At 50.9% G+C, this 18,475-nt stretch overlaps 2 protein-coding genes across 5 annotated transcripts; both read left to right on the plus strand.

Moving 5' to 3' along the window:
- The first annotated feature begins 503 nt into the window (after nt 1-503).
- On the plus strand, nt 504-7,057 carry CD27 (CD27 molecule). Of its 2 annotated transcripts, XM_073020419.1 has the most exons (7): nt 538-778; nt 971-1,107; nt 1,687-1,774; nt 5,514-5,693; nt 5,882-5,971; nt 6,236-6,355; nt 6,609-7,052. In XM_073020419.1, the coding sequence occupies exons 1-7, from the start codon at nt 643-645 to the stop codon at nt 6,731-6,733; spliced, it is 876 nt and encodes a 291-aa protein (XP_072876520.1). In that variant the 5' UTR covers nt 538-642; the 3' UTR covers nt 6,734-7,052. The 2 variants fall into 2 exon arrangements, with proteins under 2 accessions (XP_007965528.1, XP_072876520.1); XM_007967337.3 differs by lacking the exon at nt 1,687-1,774 and having other exon boundaries at nt 504-778; nt 971-1,102; nt 6,609-7,057.
- Nucleotides 6,988-17,788, plus strand: TAPBPL (TAP binding protein like). Of its 3 annotated transcripts, none has more exons than XM_037988381.2 (7): nt 6,988-7,123; nt 8,389-8,619; nt 8,771-9,040; nt 12,698-13,036; nt 14,132-14,434; nt 16,304-16,387; nt 17,506-17,788. In XM_037988381.2, exons 2-7 carry the CDS (start codon nt 8,577-8,579, stop codon nt 17,619-17,621), a joined length of 1,155 nt encoding a protein of 384 aa, XP_037844309.2. In that variant the 5' UTR covers nt 6,988-7,123; nt 8,389-8,576; the 3' UTR covers nt 17,622-17,788. The 3 variants fall into 3 exon arrangements, with proteins under 3 accessions (XP_037844309.2, XP_007965531.3, XP_007965532.3); XM_007967340.3 differs by lacking the exon at nt 6,988-7,123 and adding an exon at nt 7,367-7,634; XM_007967341.3 differs by lacking the exons at nt 6,988-7,123; nt 17,506-17,788 and adding exons at nt 7,367-7,634; nt 16,575-17,005.
- The last annotated feature ends 687 nt before the right edge of the window (nt 17,789-18,475 follow it).

The following is an 18,475-nucleotide window of genomic DNA, read 5'->3' on the forward strand; positions in this document are numbered from 1 at the left end:
TGCTAGTTTCTGCATAAACCTGAAAAATTCTGAATTCTAATACTTATCTGACCCCCAAAGTTTCAGATAAGAGCTTGTGGACCTGTGCTCAATTCTGGCTCTCGTTCCTTCTTTCAGCTGTTGTCTGTGAAAGGAGGGATGCAGGTATGGGAGACAGGAGACACGCGAATTCATTGGTAAACTGTGGACGGGCGGGGTATGGGGGGATAATGTGGGCACCTTTGTGCACAAGTGCATATGGATAGGAGGAGTGGGAGACTGTGTGTCCATCACCTTTTTGTAGAAGAAGCAGGAGTCAGTGGGCTACATGCTTCATGAGCAGGAGAGGCGGAAACTAAGGGAGGCTCGTGTGTTGGAGGAGGCATGTTTGAAGAGCAGCAGGTCTGACAGTTTGCTCTTTAATACTCTCCCCAGCACACGGAAGGGGAAGGGGGTGGAGGTTGCTGCTGTGAGAAAAAAAAAAAAAAAAAAAAAAAAAAACAGCCACAATAGAGCTTCTGCCGTCAAGGGTTGGCTTACCACCTAAAGCAGCCACTGCCCAGGGGGTGCAAAGAAGAGACAGCAGCGCCCAGCTTGGAGGTGCTAACTCCAGAGGCCAGCGTCAGCAACTGGGCACAGAAAGGCACTCCCTGGGCAGGAACCATGGCACGGCCACATCCCTGGTGGCTGTGCTTTCTGGGGACCCTGGTGGGGCTCTCAGCTACTCCAGCCCCCAAGAGCTGCCCAGAGAGGCACTACTGGGCTCAGGGAAAACTGTGCTGCCAGATGTGTGAGCCAGGTAAGAGGGGGCCTTGGCAAGGGCCAGGTGAGTGGTGAAAGAGAGAGGACTGGGGTTGATACAGTAAATAGGCACAGGGTGAGACTGAGCTCAAGCAAGGAGGGAAATCCTGCAGCTCTGGGGAGGCACCACCTTCCAGAGGGCAGAGAACTAGCCCTTCTCAAGCCTTGATTCCTTACCCTCTCCTCCCAGGAACATTCCTTGTGGAGGACTGTGACCAGCACAGAAAGGCTGCTCAGTGTCATCCTTGCGTACCAGGGGTCTCCTTCTCTCCAGACCACCACTCCCGGCCTCACTGTGAGAGCTGTCGGCACTGTAACTCTGGTGAGGTGGGCAAGGGTATAGGTGGGGACACTGGGCAAGCATTTGGTGGAGCAAGGCTGGTGATGGGTTTGAGAGTGCGAGGAGGATGAGGGGTTCAAAGCTTCAGCCTTCTTCAAGGCTCACAGCAAGTGGAGCCAATGCTGGGAAACGGGGTACCCTAGGTGGGGCATGAATTAATGTGGGCAGAAATCTAGTATTTCAGGGAAAGAGATAAATAGAATTTGAGGGATTGGTGAGAATGGGTCTATGGATAGGATCAAGACAATAAAATGAGAGAAGTGGCTCTATGACCCCAGATTTCAGGCAAGTAATGCCCAACCAATAAACTGGCTGTGTTCCCAGAGTCCACATGTGTAGGTTGGCCATGGGGAATTTGGAATACATCTTTCTAAGGAAATAACAAAATAACCCAATAGGTAACAACTTTTTTTGCACAAAAGCCAATTTGAGAAAATGAGTATGTATGTGGCCTGTGTTTTTATTTTATAGTTCAAAAAAAAAGATTTTTTAAACTAAGAAGTATAATATCTGCAGTTGTGCTTATGAATGCTGTTATTATTTCTCCATCTTTGCTACAATTTCAGAAACTACAGCCAGTATACACTAGAATAGCAGGCTTTAAAGTGGCCTCTTTGAACAAATGTTCTCTAGCAAGACACTTTTTAGAACTAGGTAACTGTAACTATTAAACTACCTACTTGCAAAATGTGTTTGGTGTCACTGGGTCTGTTGGTACTTGGTTTTGTTTTGTTTAGAGATAAGGTCTAGCTCTGTCACCCAGGCTGGAGTGCAGTGGTGCAATCATAGCTCCCCACAGCCTTGAACTCCTGGGCTCAAGCAGTCTTCTTGTGTCAGGCTCTCAAAGTGCCAGGATTACAGGTGTGACTACAGAGACTGGTTCTGTAAAAACGAAAACAAAAACCAAGGCTGGATGTGGTGGCTCATGCCTATAATCCCAGCACTTGGGAGGCCAAGGCAGAAGGATATTTGTATTTTTTGTAGAGACTTGAGCCCAGGAGTTCGAGACCAGCTGGGCAACACAGAAAGACCTTGTCTGTAAAAAAATTGGCTGGTCGTGGTAGTGCACCTGTAGTCCCAGCTGCTTGGGAGGCCGAGGTGGGAAGATCACTTGAGCCCAGGAGGTCCAGGCTGATCAACTACCGTACTCCAGCCTGGGTAACAGAGCAAAACCCTTTGCCACACACATACAAGAAAAGCCGGTGCAATGGCTCACACTTGTAATCCCAGCACTTTAGGAGGCCAAGGCAGGCGATCCCTTGAGCCCAGGAGTTCAAGAACAGCCTGGGCAACATGGCAAAACCCTGTCTCTACTAAAAATACAAAAAGTTAGCCGAGCGTGGTGGCGCGAACCTGTAGTCCCAGCTACTCAGAAGGCTGAAGTGAGAAGATCGTGTGAGCCCAGGAAGTGGAGGCTGCAGTGAGCCGTGACTGTACCACTGCACTCCAGCTTGGGCGACAGAGTGAGCAGAGTGAGACCCTGTTTCCAAAAAAGAAAAAAGAAAATAAAAGCTTTTCCATTGCAAATCAACCAAAGAGGAACTTCTTTAATACACAAGAAATATTCTTCAGTCTACTTAACTTAAAAATGTACCTGTAGTAGATGCTTTCCTCTTGGCAGCGGCCCCTGCCGGGTTGGAATTTTTCCAGTCAAAACCTCCCTACTCACTCTGCAGACCCTTCCTGAAGGTCTTTGCCCCATACTGAGCCCATCTTCAGTCCCTTGACTTGTTCCAGACTAGCCCAATCCATGACCCTTCTCTGGGAGCTCAGCCAATAGATCCCAAAGTACCGCAGCGGCACTTGGCTGCAGCAGGACCCCAGGGGATTGCAGCCAGGGGTGAGAAATGGGCAGGACGAATGAGTTTGGCCCTCTCTGGGCCTTAGTGCTGGCATCTGTGAGATGAGGACATGCCTGAAGTCAGCCTGGAATTTTGAGCCCAGGTTGTACCTGCTAAATAGAACTCCCAGGTCTCCAGATATTCCCCACTGAAACAATAGCACCTCATTGTCTTAACCCTCCCCAGCCCCTTCTTTAACCCTTCCATTTCCCTTTTAGCGGAGACTCTTGTCATCACTCCTCCCCACCCCCAGTGCTCTGTCCCAGGCTTCCTCATTCTTCCCTTGCAGGTTCTTATCCAACATGGCTCATAATTCCTAGGAAGCCACAAGGAAACCAAATTCTAGTAGCAACTCAGAGTCAGCATTCATTAGGAGGTCACAGGGCCATAAGGATGCCAAGAAGGAATCTGTCCCTCTCCTAGTCCTGACAAAAGGCATAAGTAGAAGAAAATTGTTAGGTTTGGTGATGACCTTTGACATCCTCCCTTTCTGCACCCCTCTTCCACCTGTCAAGGCTCCTAGGGCTCCCCGAGTCCCCACAAGCATCTGCCCTCAGGCCCACCAGGCTTCCTTGCAGCCTGCCCCACATCTGGGTGTCACTGCCTTCCTCTGAATCACCCTCCTCTCAACCCAGTTGCCAGCAAGCCCAGCCCAGCCCAGCTAGTGCCCTACCACCCCCACTCCCAGGATAATTGATTAACAGCCAACCACCCAACATCAGACCCCTACACTTGAGCAAAATGTATATTTTAAAAGCAAATTCTCACGCCTATAATCCCAGCACTTTGGGAGGCCAAGGCAGGCGGATCACGAGGTGAGGAGATTGAGAACATCCTGGCTAACACAGTGAAACCCCGTCTCTACTAAAAATACAAAAAATTAGCCAGGCGTGGTGGCGCGTACCTGTAATCCCAGCTACTAGGGAGGCTGAGGCAGGAAAATTACTTGAACTCAGGAGGCGGAGGTTGCAATGAGCCAAGATCGTGCCACTGCACTCCAGCCCGGGCGACAAAGCAACACTCCGTCAAACAAACAAACAAACAAAATGCTTAGCAACTGTAATCAAGTGACTATCTATTTATTATTTATTTATTTTACTGTATTCACAGGTTGTGCAGCCATCAACACTATCTAATTCTATAACATTTTCGTCACCCCAAAGAAAACCGTACCCCTTAGCAATTACTCCCCATTTTTTCCCCCCAACTACCCCCATCCCCATCCCCAGCCCCTGGAAATCCCTAACATACTTTGTTTTTTGTTGGTGGTGTTTGAGACAGGATCTCACTCTGTCACCCAGGCTGGAGCGCAGTATCATGATCTCAGCTCACTGCAACCTCCGCCTCCTGGGCTCAAGCAATCCTCCCACCTCAGCCTCCCCAGTAGCTGGGCCTACAGGTGTGTGCCACCACGCCCAGCTAATTTTTCTATTTTTTGTAGAGACAGGGTTTCACCATGTTGGCCAGGCTGGTCTCAAACTCCTGAGCTCAAGCAATCCACCCACCTCGACCTCCCAAAGTGTTGGGATTACAGGCGTGAGCCACTGCACCTGGCTATTTTCTTTCTTTCTTATTTTTCTCTTTCCTTCCTTCCTTCCTTCCTTCCTTTCTTCCTTCCTTCCTTCCTTCTTTCCTTCTTTTCTTTCTCTCTCTCTCTCTCTCTTTCTCTCTTTCTCTCTTTCTCTCTTTCTTTCTTTCTTTCCTTTCTTCGGAGTTTCACTCTGTTGCCCAGGCTGGAGTGCAGTGGTGTGATCTCGGCTCACTGCAACTTCCACCTCCCGGGTTCAAGCAATTCCCTGCCTCACCCAGCTATTTTCTATTTCTTGATCTGGTGCTGGTTATGCCTGTGAGCCAAATTTGTACAAATTCTTAAGCTTTACACTCTTGCGTGCCTCTCTGTATGTATATTATACTTCAATTAAAAGTTATTAAAGTATTGGGGCCGAGCACAGTGGCTCACGCCTATAATCCCAGCACTTTGGGAGGCTGAGGCTGGTGCATCACCTGAGGTCAGGAGTTTAAGACCAGCCTGGCCAATACTGTGAAACCCCGTTGCTACTAAAAATACAAAAAATTACCTGGGTGTGGTGACAGGCGCCTGTAATCCTAGCTACTTGGGAGACAGAGGCAGGAGAATGGCTTGAACCCAGGAGGTGGAGGTTGCAGTGAGCCGAGGTCACACCACTGCATTCCATCCTGGGCAACAAGCGCAAAACTCCATCTCAAAAAAATAAAAAAATAAAAAATAAAAAAAAGTGTCAGGGAGTACAAGAGAAAGTTATATAAGCTCTTTCTACTTTTCATGGTTCCTATGTCTGAACCCACGAATCTTCCTTCTGAGAAGTCCAACTTTCTTCTTTAATAACAATAATAATGGCAAAGGCACTGGGGGACAGTAAGCCAAGGGGAGGCCTTTGCAGGGGTGGGAATGGAAAGGGAAGCACGTCCCTAGAGGTGGGCCCGGGATGGGGGCTGAGGAATGAAGCAGGTGGACCTTAAAGGTCTCCACAGGTCTGAGTGTACTATGCTCTCTGGTCCTCCACTTCCCCCAGGTCTTCTCATTCGCAACTGCACCATCACTGCCAACGCTGTGTGTGCCTGTCGCAATGGCTGGCAGTGCAGGGACAAGGAGTGTACTGAGTGTGATCCTCCTCCAAACCCTTCGCGGACCACTTGGCCATCTCAGGCCCTGGGCCCACACCCTCAGCCCACCCACTTACCTTATGTCAGTGGTAAGTTCCAGGCAACTCTCTGTGCCATCACATGGGGTAGGGGTGACACCCCAACCAGCACTCCCCACTCCTACCCCTAGATAAGGTCAGCCTGTTTCTGCCTTCTCATCCCATCGAGCGCCTCTCAGGCCTTTAGATGTGCCCTATGGGGTTCCCTGTTGCTACTCATTCTGTCTCTGTTTTTCCAGAGATGCTGGAGGCCAGAACAGCAGGGCACATGCAGACTCTGGCTGACTTCAGGCACCTGCCTGCCCGGACTCTCTCTACCCACTGGCCACGTGAGTTTTCTCCTTAATCCCCACTGCTAGAGAGAATGCACACAGGAGGGACCAGGAGGGAAGCCAGACAGAAAGCTCCTTGGAGCAGGGATAAGAGGAGGGGAAAAAGCAGAGTCCACCATTTAGCAGAGGAGTTGGCTAATGGTGGGGGGTGGGAGAGAAGAAGGTGGGAGAAAGGGGACAGGCAAGGTGACAGGAGGGCTGGGCTGAGGGAGCCAAGGGCTAGACCCTCCCCTAACCCCTGTGTGTCCCCTCCTATCACAGCCCAAAGATCCCTGTGCAGCTCAGATTTTATTCGCATCCTTGTGATCTTCTCCGGAATGTTTCTTGTTTTCACCCTGGCCGGAGCCCTGTTCCTCCATCAACAAAGGAAATATAGATCAAGTAAGAGACAGAATACAGGTCTCTGGTCCTACCCTTGCACCACACCCCAACAGCTCAGCCCCACTGCCCACGCCTGGAATCTCACTGAAACCCACCAGTTCCACTTCACCAGCCTTGGTCCTAGCCCTTCTCTCCCCTTAGCTGGCGTGCTCCTGACACCCCTCCCCCAAGCACACCTGCCTCTGCCCATCTCCTTCTTCCGTCTCCCCCTGCCCCCACTGCTGGCCCAGACTCATCGGATCTCCTTCTGCAGACAAAGGAGAAAGTCCCATGGAGCCTGCAGAGCCTTGTCCTTACAGCTGCCCCAGGGAGGAGGAAGGCAGCACCATCCCCATCCAAGAGGATTACCGAAAACCGGAGCCTGCCTCCTCCCCGTGAGCCAGCACCTGCGGGAGCTGCACTACAGCCCTGGCCTCCACCCCACCCCGCCGGCCATCCAAGGGAGAATGAGACCTGGCAGCCACCACTGCAGTCCCATCCTCTTGTCGGGGCCCTTTCCTGTGTACACGTGACAGAGTGCCTTTCCGAGACTGGCAGGGACGAGGACAAACACGGATGAGGTGGAGAGTGGGAAGCAGGAGCCCAGCCAGCTGCGCCTGCGCTGCAGGAGGGCGGGGCTCTGGTTGTAAAACACACTTCCTGCTGCCAAAGACCCATATGCTACAAGACGGACAAAATAAAGTGCCAGATGAACACCCTGCAGCTCTCCAGCTTCCTCTCTGAAATTCCAGTCCCCAGACCCAGGCTCCTGGCCGCCTCCTGGCTCAGGTCAGGATCTGGCAGAGGAGGTTTCTCAGCCGGTTTCGTTGGGGCCTGCTCGAGGGTGGGGCTGAGAAAGGTCCCCAGCTACTGCGGATCCTGTGTCTGATTTCAGATCCCCTTTTCCCAGTTATATCTCCACTTTCTCGGGACAGGAGGGGAGCAAAAGGGTGCAGAAGTCAGGTCTTGAAATCACCTGGGGATTTCTGGGTAAGGTGGGTGGAGAGAAAGGGGAACAGTAAGCAGGGCTCTGGCAGTTGCTGCAGTCGGCTTCACACAGAGACGCGGGCTGCCACCTTGCTCTAAGTGAAAGTGAAAGAAAAATCGACAGCAGCGGGAACAGAGGAAATCCAAAGGCTTCTGGCTGGCCAGGGGTGCTTGGAGAGCCCCCCTTCTCCCGCCAGGCCTCGCAAGCAGCGTAGGACTGCGGAGAAGGGTGGTGGGCAAGGAGCCTCCATGGGCACAGAGGAGGGCTGGTGCCTGCTGCTCTGCCTGGCTCTATCTGGAGCAGCAGAAACCAGTGAGTCTGGGAGTTGGGGAGAGCTGGCTGGGAGGAGAGCTACTTAAGCCCCAGGGTGCCACCCTCCCCGAGATTCCAGAAGAGAAAAGGGGCCGAGGTTGACCCAATCGCCTTCTAAGCCCAACAGGGAGAAGGCTCAGTGGCTGGCAAAAGAAGGAACCAATAGTGTGTGTGGAGGGAGGGTGGGGACTCCACAGAGAAAACGCTAAAGAGGGGCTGCCTCTGTGGCTGTGTCGGGAGCCACTGTCCTACGGAGAAGGCACTGGCCTGGGAGCTGACACTTCAGAAGAGGAGAGGACTCCCCGGGCGAGGAAATCACTTGGAAGGCGACCTTGAAGGCGGGGGAGGGGAAGGCTACCCGATATGGGAGAAAGTAATGCAGGCTGTCAGTGCCCCAGCAACAGCAACCGCCCAGCCTCCTCTCTCTGCGGTGGCACTTGCTTTTTTTCTGAGAATTCCTTTGACTGAAAAGATAGTCTTTCATTCAACAGTTGGAAAGGCAAGTATAAACTCCTCTGAGCAAGGCAAATCCAGGACTTTAACCCACACCAAGAAGTATTTGCCTGGACTAGCAGGTGCTCTCCAGAAAGCTGGTTTGGGGGACGACAGGAGAATAGAGGGACACAGAGACACCTAGGATCTTGGAGGGCAACTTTTACCTTTTGATGACTCCACAGTTTGGGGGTGGGGACAGGAAGCAAGTGTGGAGTAGCTTTCTGGGGAAGGGGGTGCTCACCCCAGCCTTTGTCTGCAGAGCCCCACACAGCAGAAACGCAGTGGCGGGCAGTGGACGTGGTCCTAGACTGCTTCCTGGCGAAGGACGGTGGGCACCGTGGAGCTCTCGCCAGCAGTGAGGACAGGGCAAGGGCCTCCCTTGTGCTAAAGCAGGTGCCAGTGCTAGACGATGGCTCCCTGGAGGACTTCACCGACTTCCAAGGGGGCATGCTGGCCCAAGATGACCCAATTGATATCTTCGAGGCCTCAGGTAAAATCCTTCCACCTGTGTCCTTGGTCCTCCCGGGCTCCCTCCACCAGGACAGCCCAGGTCCCGATTACAGCCACACATACCGCCTCCCATTGGCCCTTGTGTTCTCACTCCAATTTGCCCTCCGTGTGTGCCCCGCTTCTCCCCCCAGTGGACCTGGTCCAGATTCCCCAGGCGGAGGCCTTGCTCCATGCTGACTGCAGCGGGAAGGAGGTGACCTGTGAGATCTCCCACTACTTTCTCCAGACGAGAGAGACCACTGTGGAGACAGCACCTTGCTTCATGGCCAACGTGCAGGTCTCTGGAGGAGGACCTAGCATCTCCATGGTGATGAAGACTCCCATAGATGCCAAGAATGATGCTTTCTGGCATCCGATGCTGAACTTGCCCCTGAGCCCCCAGGGGACTGTGCGAACTGCAGGTAAGGAAATGAAAAGCAAGGCCAGGCGTGGTGGTTCATGCCTGTAATCCCAGAACTTTGGGATACAGAGGCCAGTGGATCACCTAAGGTCAGGAGTTCAAGACCAGCCTGGCCAACATGGTGAAACCTTGTCTCTACTAATACCAAAATTAGCCAGGCATGGTGGCAGTTGCCTGTAATCCCAGCTACTAGTGAGGCTGAGGCAGGAGAATTGCTTGAACCCAGAATGCCAAGGTTGCAGTGAGCCAAGATCGTGCCATAGCACTTCAGCCTGGGCAACAAGAGCGAAACTCCATCTCAAAAAAAAAAAAAGAAAGGAAATGAAAAGCAAGTCACATAAAGTTTTGCTTTTCTAAAGTGGTAAGATATGGGGGACAGAAGGAGAAGGAAGGGAACAAATCCACCTCCATCCACATTGGTCACCTCAGGGCATCCCTAGGCTTTGGTCCTTTCTTCCTTAAAACCCGAGTCAGGCCGGGTGTGATGGCTCACGCCTGTAATCCTAGCACTTTGGGAGGCCGAGGCAGGTGGATCACCTGAGGTCAGGAGTTCAAGACCAGCCTGGCCAACATGGTGAAACCCCCTCTCTACTAAAATACAAAAATTAGCCGGGCATGATGGCAGGTACCTGTAATCCCAGCTACTTAGGAGACTGAAATGGGAGAATCACTTGAACCTGGGAGACAGTGGTTGCAGTGAGCCGAGATCGTGCCACTACACTCCAGCCTGGGCAGCTGAGCGAGACTCCATCTCAAAAAAAAACAAAAAAACCCTGAGTCCACAAGAGAATGCTTCGAAGCCCCCACCTGAAGGTCCAAGCACACAGGCAACCTGTGTGTTATTTCCAAAATGGAGATCATTCTCATCTCACTGGGCTGCCAGGAGGAAATAAGACACATGATGCTATTCTGCTCATGGGTGCTGTCCACTGTAGTCTTATTGAGCCAAAACCCAGTTTTCTCCCAGTGAAAGGCTAGCCTGGTCTGGTGCTTTAGGGGTAAAGCTCAGGGATGCATCATTTGTTCATTATCTCATTAGTAAACCCAGTACTTGCCCTCTCCAGCTCCGCACATCCTCAAGGGCACAACAAATTGACAACATGATGACAGGGTTCCCCAGAGCCCATTAATCCAAGACTCTGTGCCCCGCTTCTTTGTGTCTCCAAGAAGAGACAACCAAGTCCAGAGAAAATTAGGGGGCAACCCTCCTATCCTTGGAAAACCCTAGAACACTCTAACCTCTCTGTGGTCCAACCTAAATCTCATCTGCCACATTAGAAAAAAAAGGTCCTCACAGCTGTCCAGTGTCTACCATACTCCTGGCGTGGGTAGATATTTCTCTCTTTTTATTCCAAACCTACAAAAAAAGGTGAAATTATAATATAATGAACACCTACATACCCTACACCTAGATCCACCAATTGTCACCAATTGGCCACATTCTCCCTGACTCCCCGTGTGTGTATATGTGTATGTGTGTATTTTCCTCTGAACTGAGAGTAAGTTGCAGCAGGCAACACTTGAACCCCAAATGCTCCCATCCATAGCATGTATCAGTTTACAGCGAAGGACAAGGACGTAATCCTTCACAGTTACAAAACCATCATGTCAGAAACAAACCAAAGTGGGGGAGTAGTCTACCCATGGTGCAGGCAATAAGGGAGTGCAGAGTGTAAAATATTTCAGAACAATAATAAAATCAGCTAAAAGTCAGATGGCTTTATAGTCTCACCATCTCCTGACATTGGCAATTCTGAATATTATCAGTGATAAAATACTCCTCCCTGCCAGGGCAGACTGTCCCTTTCTCCCCACACCACTGCCTAGTATGCCATGGATCTTCATCCTTTTAGATACTTTTTAATTGATACAATAATAGTCCCAACTATAAAGTTCAGGGCATGCTGATGCACACCTGTAGTCCAGCTACTCAGGAGGCTAAGGCAGGACGATTGCTTGAGTCCAGGAGTTTGAGTCCTGCCTGGGCAACAGAGTGAGACCCTATCTCTCGCTCTCTTTTTTTTCTTTATTTTTTTTTAACAGAGTCTCATTCTGTCTCCCAGGCTGGAGTACAGTGGCGCGATCTCGGCTCACTGCAACCTCCGCCTCCCAGGTTCAAGCGATTCTCGTGCCTCAGTCTCCCAAGTAGCTAGGATTACAGACGCACACCACTACACCGGCTAATTTTTGTATTTTTAGTAGAGATGGGGTTTCCCCATATTGGCCAGGCTGGTCTTGAACTCCTAATCTCAGGTGATCCACCCACCTCGGCCTTCCAAAGTGTCGGGATTACAGGTGTGAGCCACTGTGCCCAGCCTGAGACCCTTCTCTTAAAAAAATAATTAAATGTCTCCAAATTCAAATTTCTTCACTTGTCCCAATATGTTTTTTTACTGCTTTCTTTTTCTAAGTACACAATTCAAACAAGAATCATGCAGTGCATTTAGTTGTGCTGTTCCCTATTTTAATCTAGAACATCTTTCACAGAATTGACATTTTTGAAGGGTCCAGGCTAGTGGTCTTGTAGAGTATCCCACCATTTAGATTTGTCTGATTGTTTTCCTCATGACTGGATTTAGGTTAAGCATGTTTGGCACAGATATTACTACCACATGTTTTTTGTTTTTGTTTTTGTTTTTTAATCGAGATGGAGTTTCGCTTATTGCCCAGGCAGGAGTACAATGGCTTGATCTTGGCTCACCACAACCTCCACCTCCTGGGTTCAAGTGATTCTCCTGGCTGAGCCACCCAAGTAGCTGGGATTACATGTATGTGCCACCACACCCAGCTAATTTTTGTATTATTAGTAGATACGGTGTTTCTCCGTGTTGGTAAGACTGTTCTCGAACTCCCGACCTCAGGTGATCCACCCGCCTCAGCTTCCTAATACCTCATACTTTTTTTTTTTTACATTTTTTTTGAGATGGAGTTTCACTCTTGTCGCCCAGGCTGGAGTGCAGTGGTGCAATCTTGGCTCACTGCAACCTCCACCTCCCAGATTCAAGCAATTCTCCTGCCTCAGCCTCTCGAGTAGCTGGAATTACAGGCACCTGCCATCATGCCCAGCTAATTTTTGTATTTTTAGTAGAGACAGGGTTTTACCATGTTGGCCAGGCTGGTCTCAAACTCCTGACCTCAGGTGATCCACCCACCTTGGCCTCCCAAAGTGCTGGGATTACAGGCGTGAGCCACCGCGCCCAGCCACCGCGTGCTTTTTAAACTCTTGTTCCTAGTCTTCACAGCATCCTTGCTTAAGTAGGTGATCTTGGTAACACCAAGTGACTTGTCAAAGGTCACAGAGCCAGTAGGTGGAACACCAGGGTTTCAGAGCTTTTTCTGCTACTCTACTAGTACTTACCTGAAGATTGATGGTAACTCTTAATTTTGCATGTGTATTTTTCCTGGTGAGAGATCCATAGCTCTCACTAAATTATCCTAGGGTAAGTGATCCCTAAATGGTGATGGCCATCATGCGTACCATGCTGCCTTTCCAGAGCCCCATTTCTTTATGGTTCCGTGTGATGGAAAATAAGCTCATCTGGCCTGTCAGGCGGGGAAGAAGAGGCAGGTGTATGCCCACAACATGCCCACAGCTTGGAGATCAGGTGACCTCAAGGAGGAAGTAGCCCACAAATCACCCCTCTTTTCCTCTTCACAGTGGAGTTCCAGGTGACGACACAGACCCAATTCCTGACCTTCCTGCTGGGGTCCTCAGCCTCCTTGGACTGTGGCTTCTCCATGGCACCAGGCTTGGACCTCATCAGTGTGGAGTGGCGGCTGCAGCACAAGGGCAGGGGTCAGCTGGTGTACAGCTGGACCACAGGGCAGGGGCAGGCTGTGCGGAAGGGCGCTACCCTGGAGCCTGAGCAGCTGGGCATGGCCGGGGATGCCTCCCTCACCCTGCCCAGCCTCACTATACAAGACGAGGGGACCTACGTTTGTCAGATCACCACCTCTCTGTACCGAACTCAGCAGATCATCCAGCTCAACATCCAAGGTGAGGCCAGGACATGGTTATCCCAGGGAAGGGGATATAACATGTCCACTGGGAGCGTTTCCAGACTGGGACCCAAATGCAAGAGTGCTTTCCTGAGAAGCAGACTTCAGTCCCACCACTTACATGCCATCTTCACTGCGGAAGCACAGATGGCATCAGATAAGGAGTCCCGCTGGACTCCAGGATAATTCCACCAAGAGATTTCCAGTCCAGGATCCTGCTGCCCTGCTGTGGCCAGCTGTCTCCATCACCCCAGTCCTTTTGGACCACATCCTGAATGGCAGCAGCAGCAAACCAAGGCAGGCAGTGGAAGCGGTTCTGACCATTATCACTGCTATCCTTTAAAATCTCTGGCATAGAGGCTGGGCGCGGTGGCTCACGCCTATAATCCCAGCACTTTGGGAGGCTGAGGCAGGCAGATCACGAGGTCAGGAGTTTGACACCAGCCTGATCAATATGGTGAAACCCCATCTCTACTAAAAATACAAAAAATTAGCCGGGCGAGGTGGCGGGCGCCTGTAGTCCCAGCTACTCGGAGGCTGAGGCAGGAGAATGGTGTGAACCCAGGAGGCAGAGCTTGCAGTGAGCCGAGATCACGCCACTGCATTCCAGCCTGGGCGACAAAGCGAGACTCCGTCTCAAAAAAAAAAAAAAAAAAAAATACAAAAAATAGCCAGGCGTGGTGGTGCACGCCTGTAGTCCCAGCTACTCAGGAGGCTGAGGCAGAAGAATTGCTTGAACCCAGGAGGCAGAGGTTGCAGTGAGCTGAGATGCCACTGTACTCCAGCCTGGGCGACAGAGCAAGACACCATCTTAAAAATATATATATCTGGCTTAGAATGACGGTAAGAAGCCAGCCAACCTTTACTTGGCTTTACAACTATCACTTTTCTGGAAAATGTAACCCCTCCCCCCCGCCCCCACTTATGGCCTGCATCAAGGTGGGCCCTGCACACATCCTCGCCTTGGTACACCACCAAGGGACACTTTAGCCTCCACAATCTACTCTCATCTTGGCAGGAAGAAAAGGCTTCAGGCTCCTCCGCTGTCCCCAGTTAGATCCATGTGTAATCTTATTCCTCATTCTTTCTCCAGCTTCCCCCAAAGTACGACTGAGCTTGGCAAATGAAGCTGTGCTGCCCACCCTCATCTGTGACATTGCTGGCTATTATCCTCTGGATGTGGCAGTGACGTGGACCCGACAGGAGCTGGGCGGATCCCCAGTCCAAGTCTCTGGGGCCTCCTTTTCCAGCCTCAGGCAAAGCATGGCAGGCACCTACAGCATCTCCTCCTCTCTCATCGCAGAACCTGGCTCTGCAGGTGCCACTTACACCTGCCAGGTCACCCACATCTCTCTGGAGGAGCCCCTTGGGGCCAGCACCCAGGTTGTCCCACCAGGTACTGGGAGTGTCCTCCTTTTCCCCACCTCCACACTAGGGCTCATGGCTCTCCTGCCCCAGCTCATCTATGGCCTTGTTCTGCTGCCCATCCACTTTGTTCACAGCCCTGGCTTCATGCTGCTGCCTCAGCTCCTGGTTGTCTTTCCCAAGGTGGCAGCTGCCACAGCTTCTACCACACATCCCCTGAGACTTCATTATACTCCAGCCTCCAGGGTGCCAGGCAATGTGCTTAAGGCTAGAGATCCCAGATGAGTAATTCCTGATCATGCCCTCCAGGAGATTAGTCCAGTGACAGAGACAAGACTAAGTAGACAGAGAAGATGACATTTGAGCCAAGTTAACTAGCTTAGAGGGAAGGGAAACTCAAGCTAGAAACAATAGCATATATGAAAGCCAAATCATACAACAGCCTGAAGAGACTTTGGAGCATTGCAAGTAACTCAGCACAGCTAGAGCCTAGGGCATATGGGAAAAAGGGAAAGTGGCTCTGAAGATTCGGAGGTAATTCTATTTATTGAGCATTTACATGAATCAAGCACTGTAGAAAGCACTTAAATGTATGATTTTATGGATTATGACTCCCATTTTATAGGTGAGTAAACTGGCACTTGCAGATGTCAATGAATTTGCCCAAGGTCACCTATCAATCAATGGTAAAGAGAGAATGTGAAAAACAGGCAACCGGATTCCCCTTACGGGCTTAATTAAACCCTGTAGATCTCACTGGGCCTTCAAGATGGAAATTCCTGAGAGCCAGAGCATGCTGTTGAAAGGTTTTATTTATTTATTTCATTTTATTTATTTGATACAGAATGTTGCTCTGTTCCCCAGGCTGGAGTGCAGTGGTATGATCTCAGCTCACTGCAACCTCCACATCCTGGGTTCAAGCCATCCTCCTGCCTCAGCCTCCCAAGTAGCTGGGATTACAGGCATGCACTACCAAGCCTGGTTAATTTTGTGTTTTTAGTAGAGATGGGGTTTCACCATGATGGCCAGGCTGATCTCGATCTCCTGACCTCAAATGATCTGTCCGCCTCGGCTTCCCAAAGTGCTGGGATTACAGGCATGAGCCACCGCACCCTGCCTGTTGAAAGGTTTTAAACAGGAAAGGGACAGGAAAGAACCCGCAACTGAAAATGGAAACATCCAGGAGCACTGGGCATTTGGTCGCTCATTAGACTGTGAACTTCCCCAGAACTGAGGTTTCATAATCAGCTCACATCATTCCCCAACTATTTACAAAATCCCAGTTAACGGGTTGTTTTTATTTTGTTTTGCTTTGTTTTATTTTGTTTTGAGATAGGGTTTCACTCTGTCGCCCAGGCTGGAGTGCAGTGGCACGATCTCGACTCACTGCAACCTCTGCCTCCCAGGCTCGTGATCCTCCCACCTCAGCCTCCCGAGTAGCTGGGACCACAGGCGCACACCAACATGCCCAGCTAACTTTTTGTATTTTTGGTAGAGACAGGGTTTCACCATGTTGCCAAGGCTGGTCTTGAACTCCTGAGCTCAAGCCATCCACCCATCTCAGCCTCCCAAATTTCTGGGATTACAGGCATGAGCCACTGTGTCCAGGCAAGTTAACTCTTAACAAATAAACCAACCTAAATCTCATTTGCAAAGCAATTTTTAAAAACTTGTCCTTAGGTGAGAAGAGGTAGAGAATTCTGTGTGGAGTAACCTACGAGTATCCAGCAACCTTATGAATAAGTACAAATGCTGCTGGGTGCCTTGTTCCAGGCTCCTCAACCAGGGACTCACACACACACTCCTTAGCTCCTCCTCCCTGGGGTGGACACTGCAGGTGAGGGCTCAGCTCATGATTCCTGAACACGGTAATCCCCACCCATGTTGCTCTCACCTACAGAGCAGAAAACAGCCTTGGGAGTCATCGTTGCCAGCGGCCTCTTCCTTCTTGCACTGTTGTTCCTGGGGCTTCAGAGACGCCAAGGTAAGAGCCTGGTTGCCCTTGGCTCTGGACCTGGCCCACCTCACCCACTCTAACCACCTCCCCACTCAGACCAGGGTGGAAGTCCAGATGCCCCAAGCTCCAGCCACCCACCCATCACAGCCTCCTGCTTTTGAGTTTGCCCTAAATGAAAATGAAACCAGTCGTGTTCCCTCTTGTTTACTCCTAGCTACCTCACTAAGGTCTGTCAAGACTCTAAGGCACTCTGGGTAGCCACTCTCCTGCCTCAGAGTAGAAAGAAAGAGCAGTCATGTGCTCCCAGAAGGACTCTAAGTCAAGTCCCAGAGCTAAAAAGGCATGAAGGTGGTACCAGCTCACGGGTCACTGGGCCTGGCTCTGCATAGACCTCTGCCTTCCTTCACTGTGCACCCTGGGCTCATGCACCAAGGCGGAGAACAGGAAGTGAGGGGACAAGAAGAAGGCAGAATGTCCAGATGGAGGTTAAGACCAAAGAGCCAGGTTGGTGGTGTGGTGGTAGGAAAACAAAGCTGGAAGAAATGGAGAAGGAACAAGTGAGGGACAATGAGGCACGGGCTGGGGCTGGGCTACCCCTCCCAAACTCGGCTCTGTCAAAATAAAAGCCCCTTGTGTCTGCTGTGACCAAGCGTTTCCACTTTCCTGTCCTCCACACTGGTCCCAACTGAGCCCTGTCCCCAAGCCTAGCAGCTCCAACTTGCAAAGTGTGTAAGGTAGGAAAGAAAGGCCCTCAGAGGCAGCCCCGGGGCTCCATCTCAGTTGCATCTCAGCTGCAATTAGGGTTCTGCTCCTTCGGATAACTGCTGGGAGTTTCAGGATACCTGCAAATGCCTCACTCCCTCAGCCGCAAGGGAGAGATTTCTCCTTTTATTCATTTCTAAAACGTGCCTGGTCAATACGGTGGAACTCAGCATACCAAAACTGTATGTGAGGATGATGGGGAAAAGGGGGTAAAGAGGTGTTCACTGACAGCCTTATCTGGGCACATCCTCTGGGACAGGACAAGCAGGCCAAGGACCTAGGAAGGAGCACAGGAGGCAGATGAAAGAGGCCTGAGGGAACCTGTGCTTGTTTGCTAGTGTGAGATGCCCACGCAACTTCCTGTCCTCACTTCCTCTCACCAGCACCTACAAGAGTTGGGCTGCTTCAGGCTGAACGCTGGGAGACCACTTCCTGTGCTGACACACAGACCTCCCATCTCCAGGAAGACCGTGCAGCACATGTAAGCCAGCCCAGCTGACCTGAAGTGACATGAGACTACTAGAAAGAAACGACACCCTTCCCCCCAAACCCCCCAACTACTCCAACCCAAACAACAACCAAGCCAGTTTAGTGGTAGAATTTGTATTTTTTGCCTTTGTTCAGAATACATGAAATTGGTAAATCTGCCACATGCCTTTGGTGGAAGTACAACTGTTGTTATTACTCTATACAAGTATGAGATCAGGGTTAGGAAAAAAAGACAAAGAGGCGATGACAGACACACAGTGGAAACCCCACATCGTCTCATGGCAAACCGAAGAAGGGGATGTGGGAAGCTCAGCTTCATTTGACTGCAAAGTCCCAGGGTTTAGTTGCACATTTGCTCATGCACATGAGTGGTGGGAGGGAAGGGGGATAGCAAAGACACACAAAAGAGGGTACAGGGTACAGGGTGGGTGAGAAAGAAAGTAGAAGGGCTAATACCCCCAAAAGAACAAAGCCAACTACACCTGGTGAGCCTCAGAGGGCCAGAAACCCAGGAATGATTTCTGTATAGGGCTGGGAGAGCCAAGAGGACCGATTTGCTCCAGGCTTGGGACACATCGAGGACAGTGGTGGTTCTTCTCCAGCGGTGACCCCCTGCATTAGGCAAGGAGGAGCCCAGAGGAGAGTGGAGACCTTCGAGGGGGGCCGTTGGGAGGGTACTGACTGCTTTCTTCCAGCTCTTCAGTCCCGCCCTGGGGCAGGACGAAGGGAATATGGGAAACAAGGGCGAAGGGAAAGGAAGGATGGTTTTGTGCAATGAAATGCTGCTGCATGGAAAGTGGGCATCCAGACCCTGCCCAGCATGGCCTCACCCTCTTCCTGTTCGTGGACCGAGAGAGGAAGGAA

The sequence above is a fragment of the Chlorocebus sabaeus genome, chromosome 11 (genome assembly GCF_047675955.1).
Source record: "Chlorocebus sabaeus isolate Y175 chromosome 11, mChlSab1.0.hap1, whole genome shotgun sequence".
NCBI classification, from domain to species: domain Eukaryota; kingdom Metazoa; phylum Chordata; class Mammalia; order Primates; family Cercopithecidae; genus Chlorocebus; species Chlorocebus sabaeus.

Excerpts from the sequence above, each read along its gene's own strand:
- CD27 (XM_073020419.1), top strand. The coding sequence starts at position 643 with ATGGCACGGCCACATCCCTGGTGGCTGTGCTTTCTGGGGACCCTGGTG. Across the intron at positions 1,775-5,513 it reads AAGACACTTTTTAGAACTAG|GTCTTCTCATTCGCAACTGC; the intron begins GTAACTGTAACT and ends CACTTCCCCCAG. Across the intron at positions 5,972-6,235 it reads TCTCTCTACCCACTGGCCAC|CCCAAAGATCCCTGTGCAGC; the intron begins GTGAGTTTTCTC and ends CTCCTATCACAG.
- TAPBPL (XM_007967340.3), top strand. The coding sequence starts at position 7,571 with ATGGGCACAGAGGAGGGCTGGTGCCTGCTGCTCTGCCTGGCTCTATCT. Across the intron at positions 7,635-8,388 it reads ATCTGGAGCAGCAGAAACCA|AGCCCCACACAGCAGAAACG; the intron begins GTGAGTCTGGGA and ends CTTTGTCTGCAG. Across the intron at positions 14,435-16,303 it reads CACCCAGGTTGTCCCACCAG|AGCAGAAAACAGCCTTGGGA; the intron begins GTACTGGGAGTG and ends TCTCACCTACAG.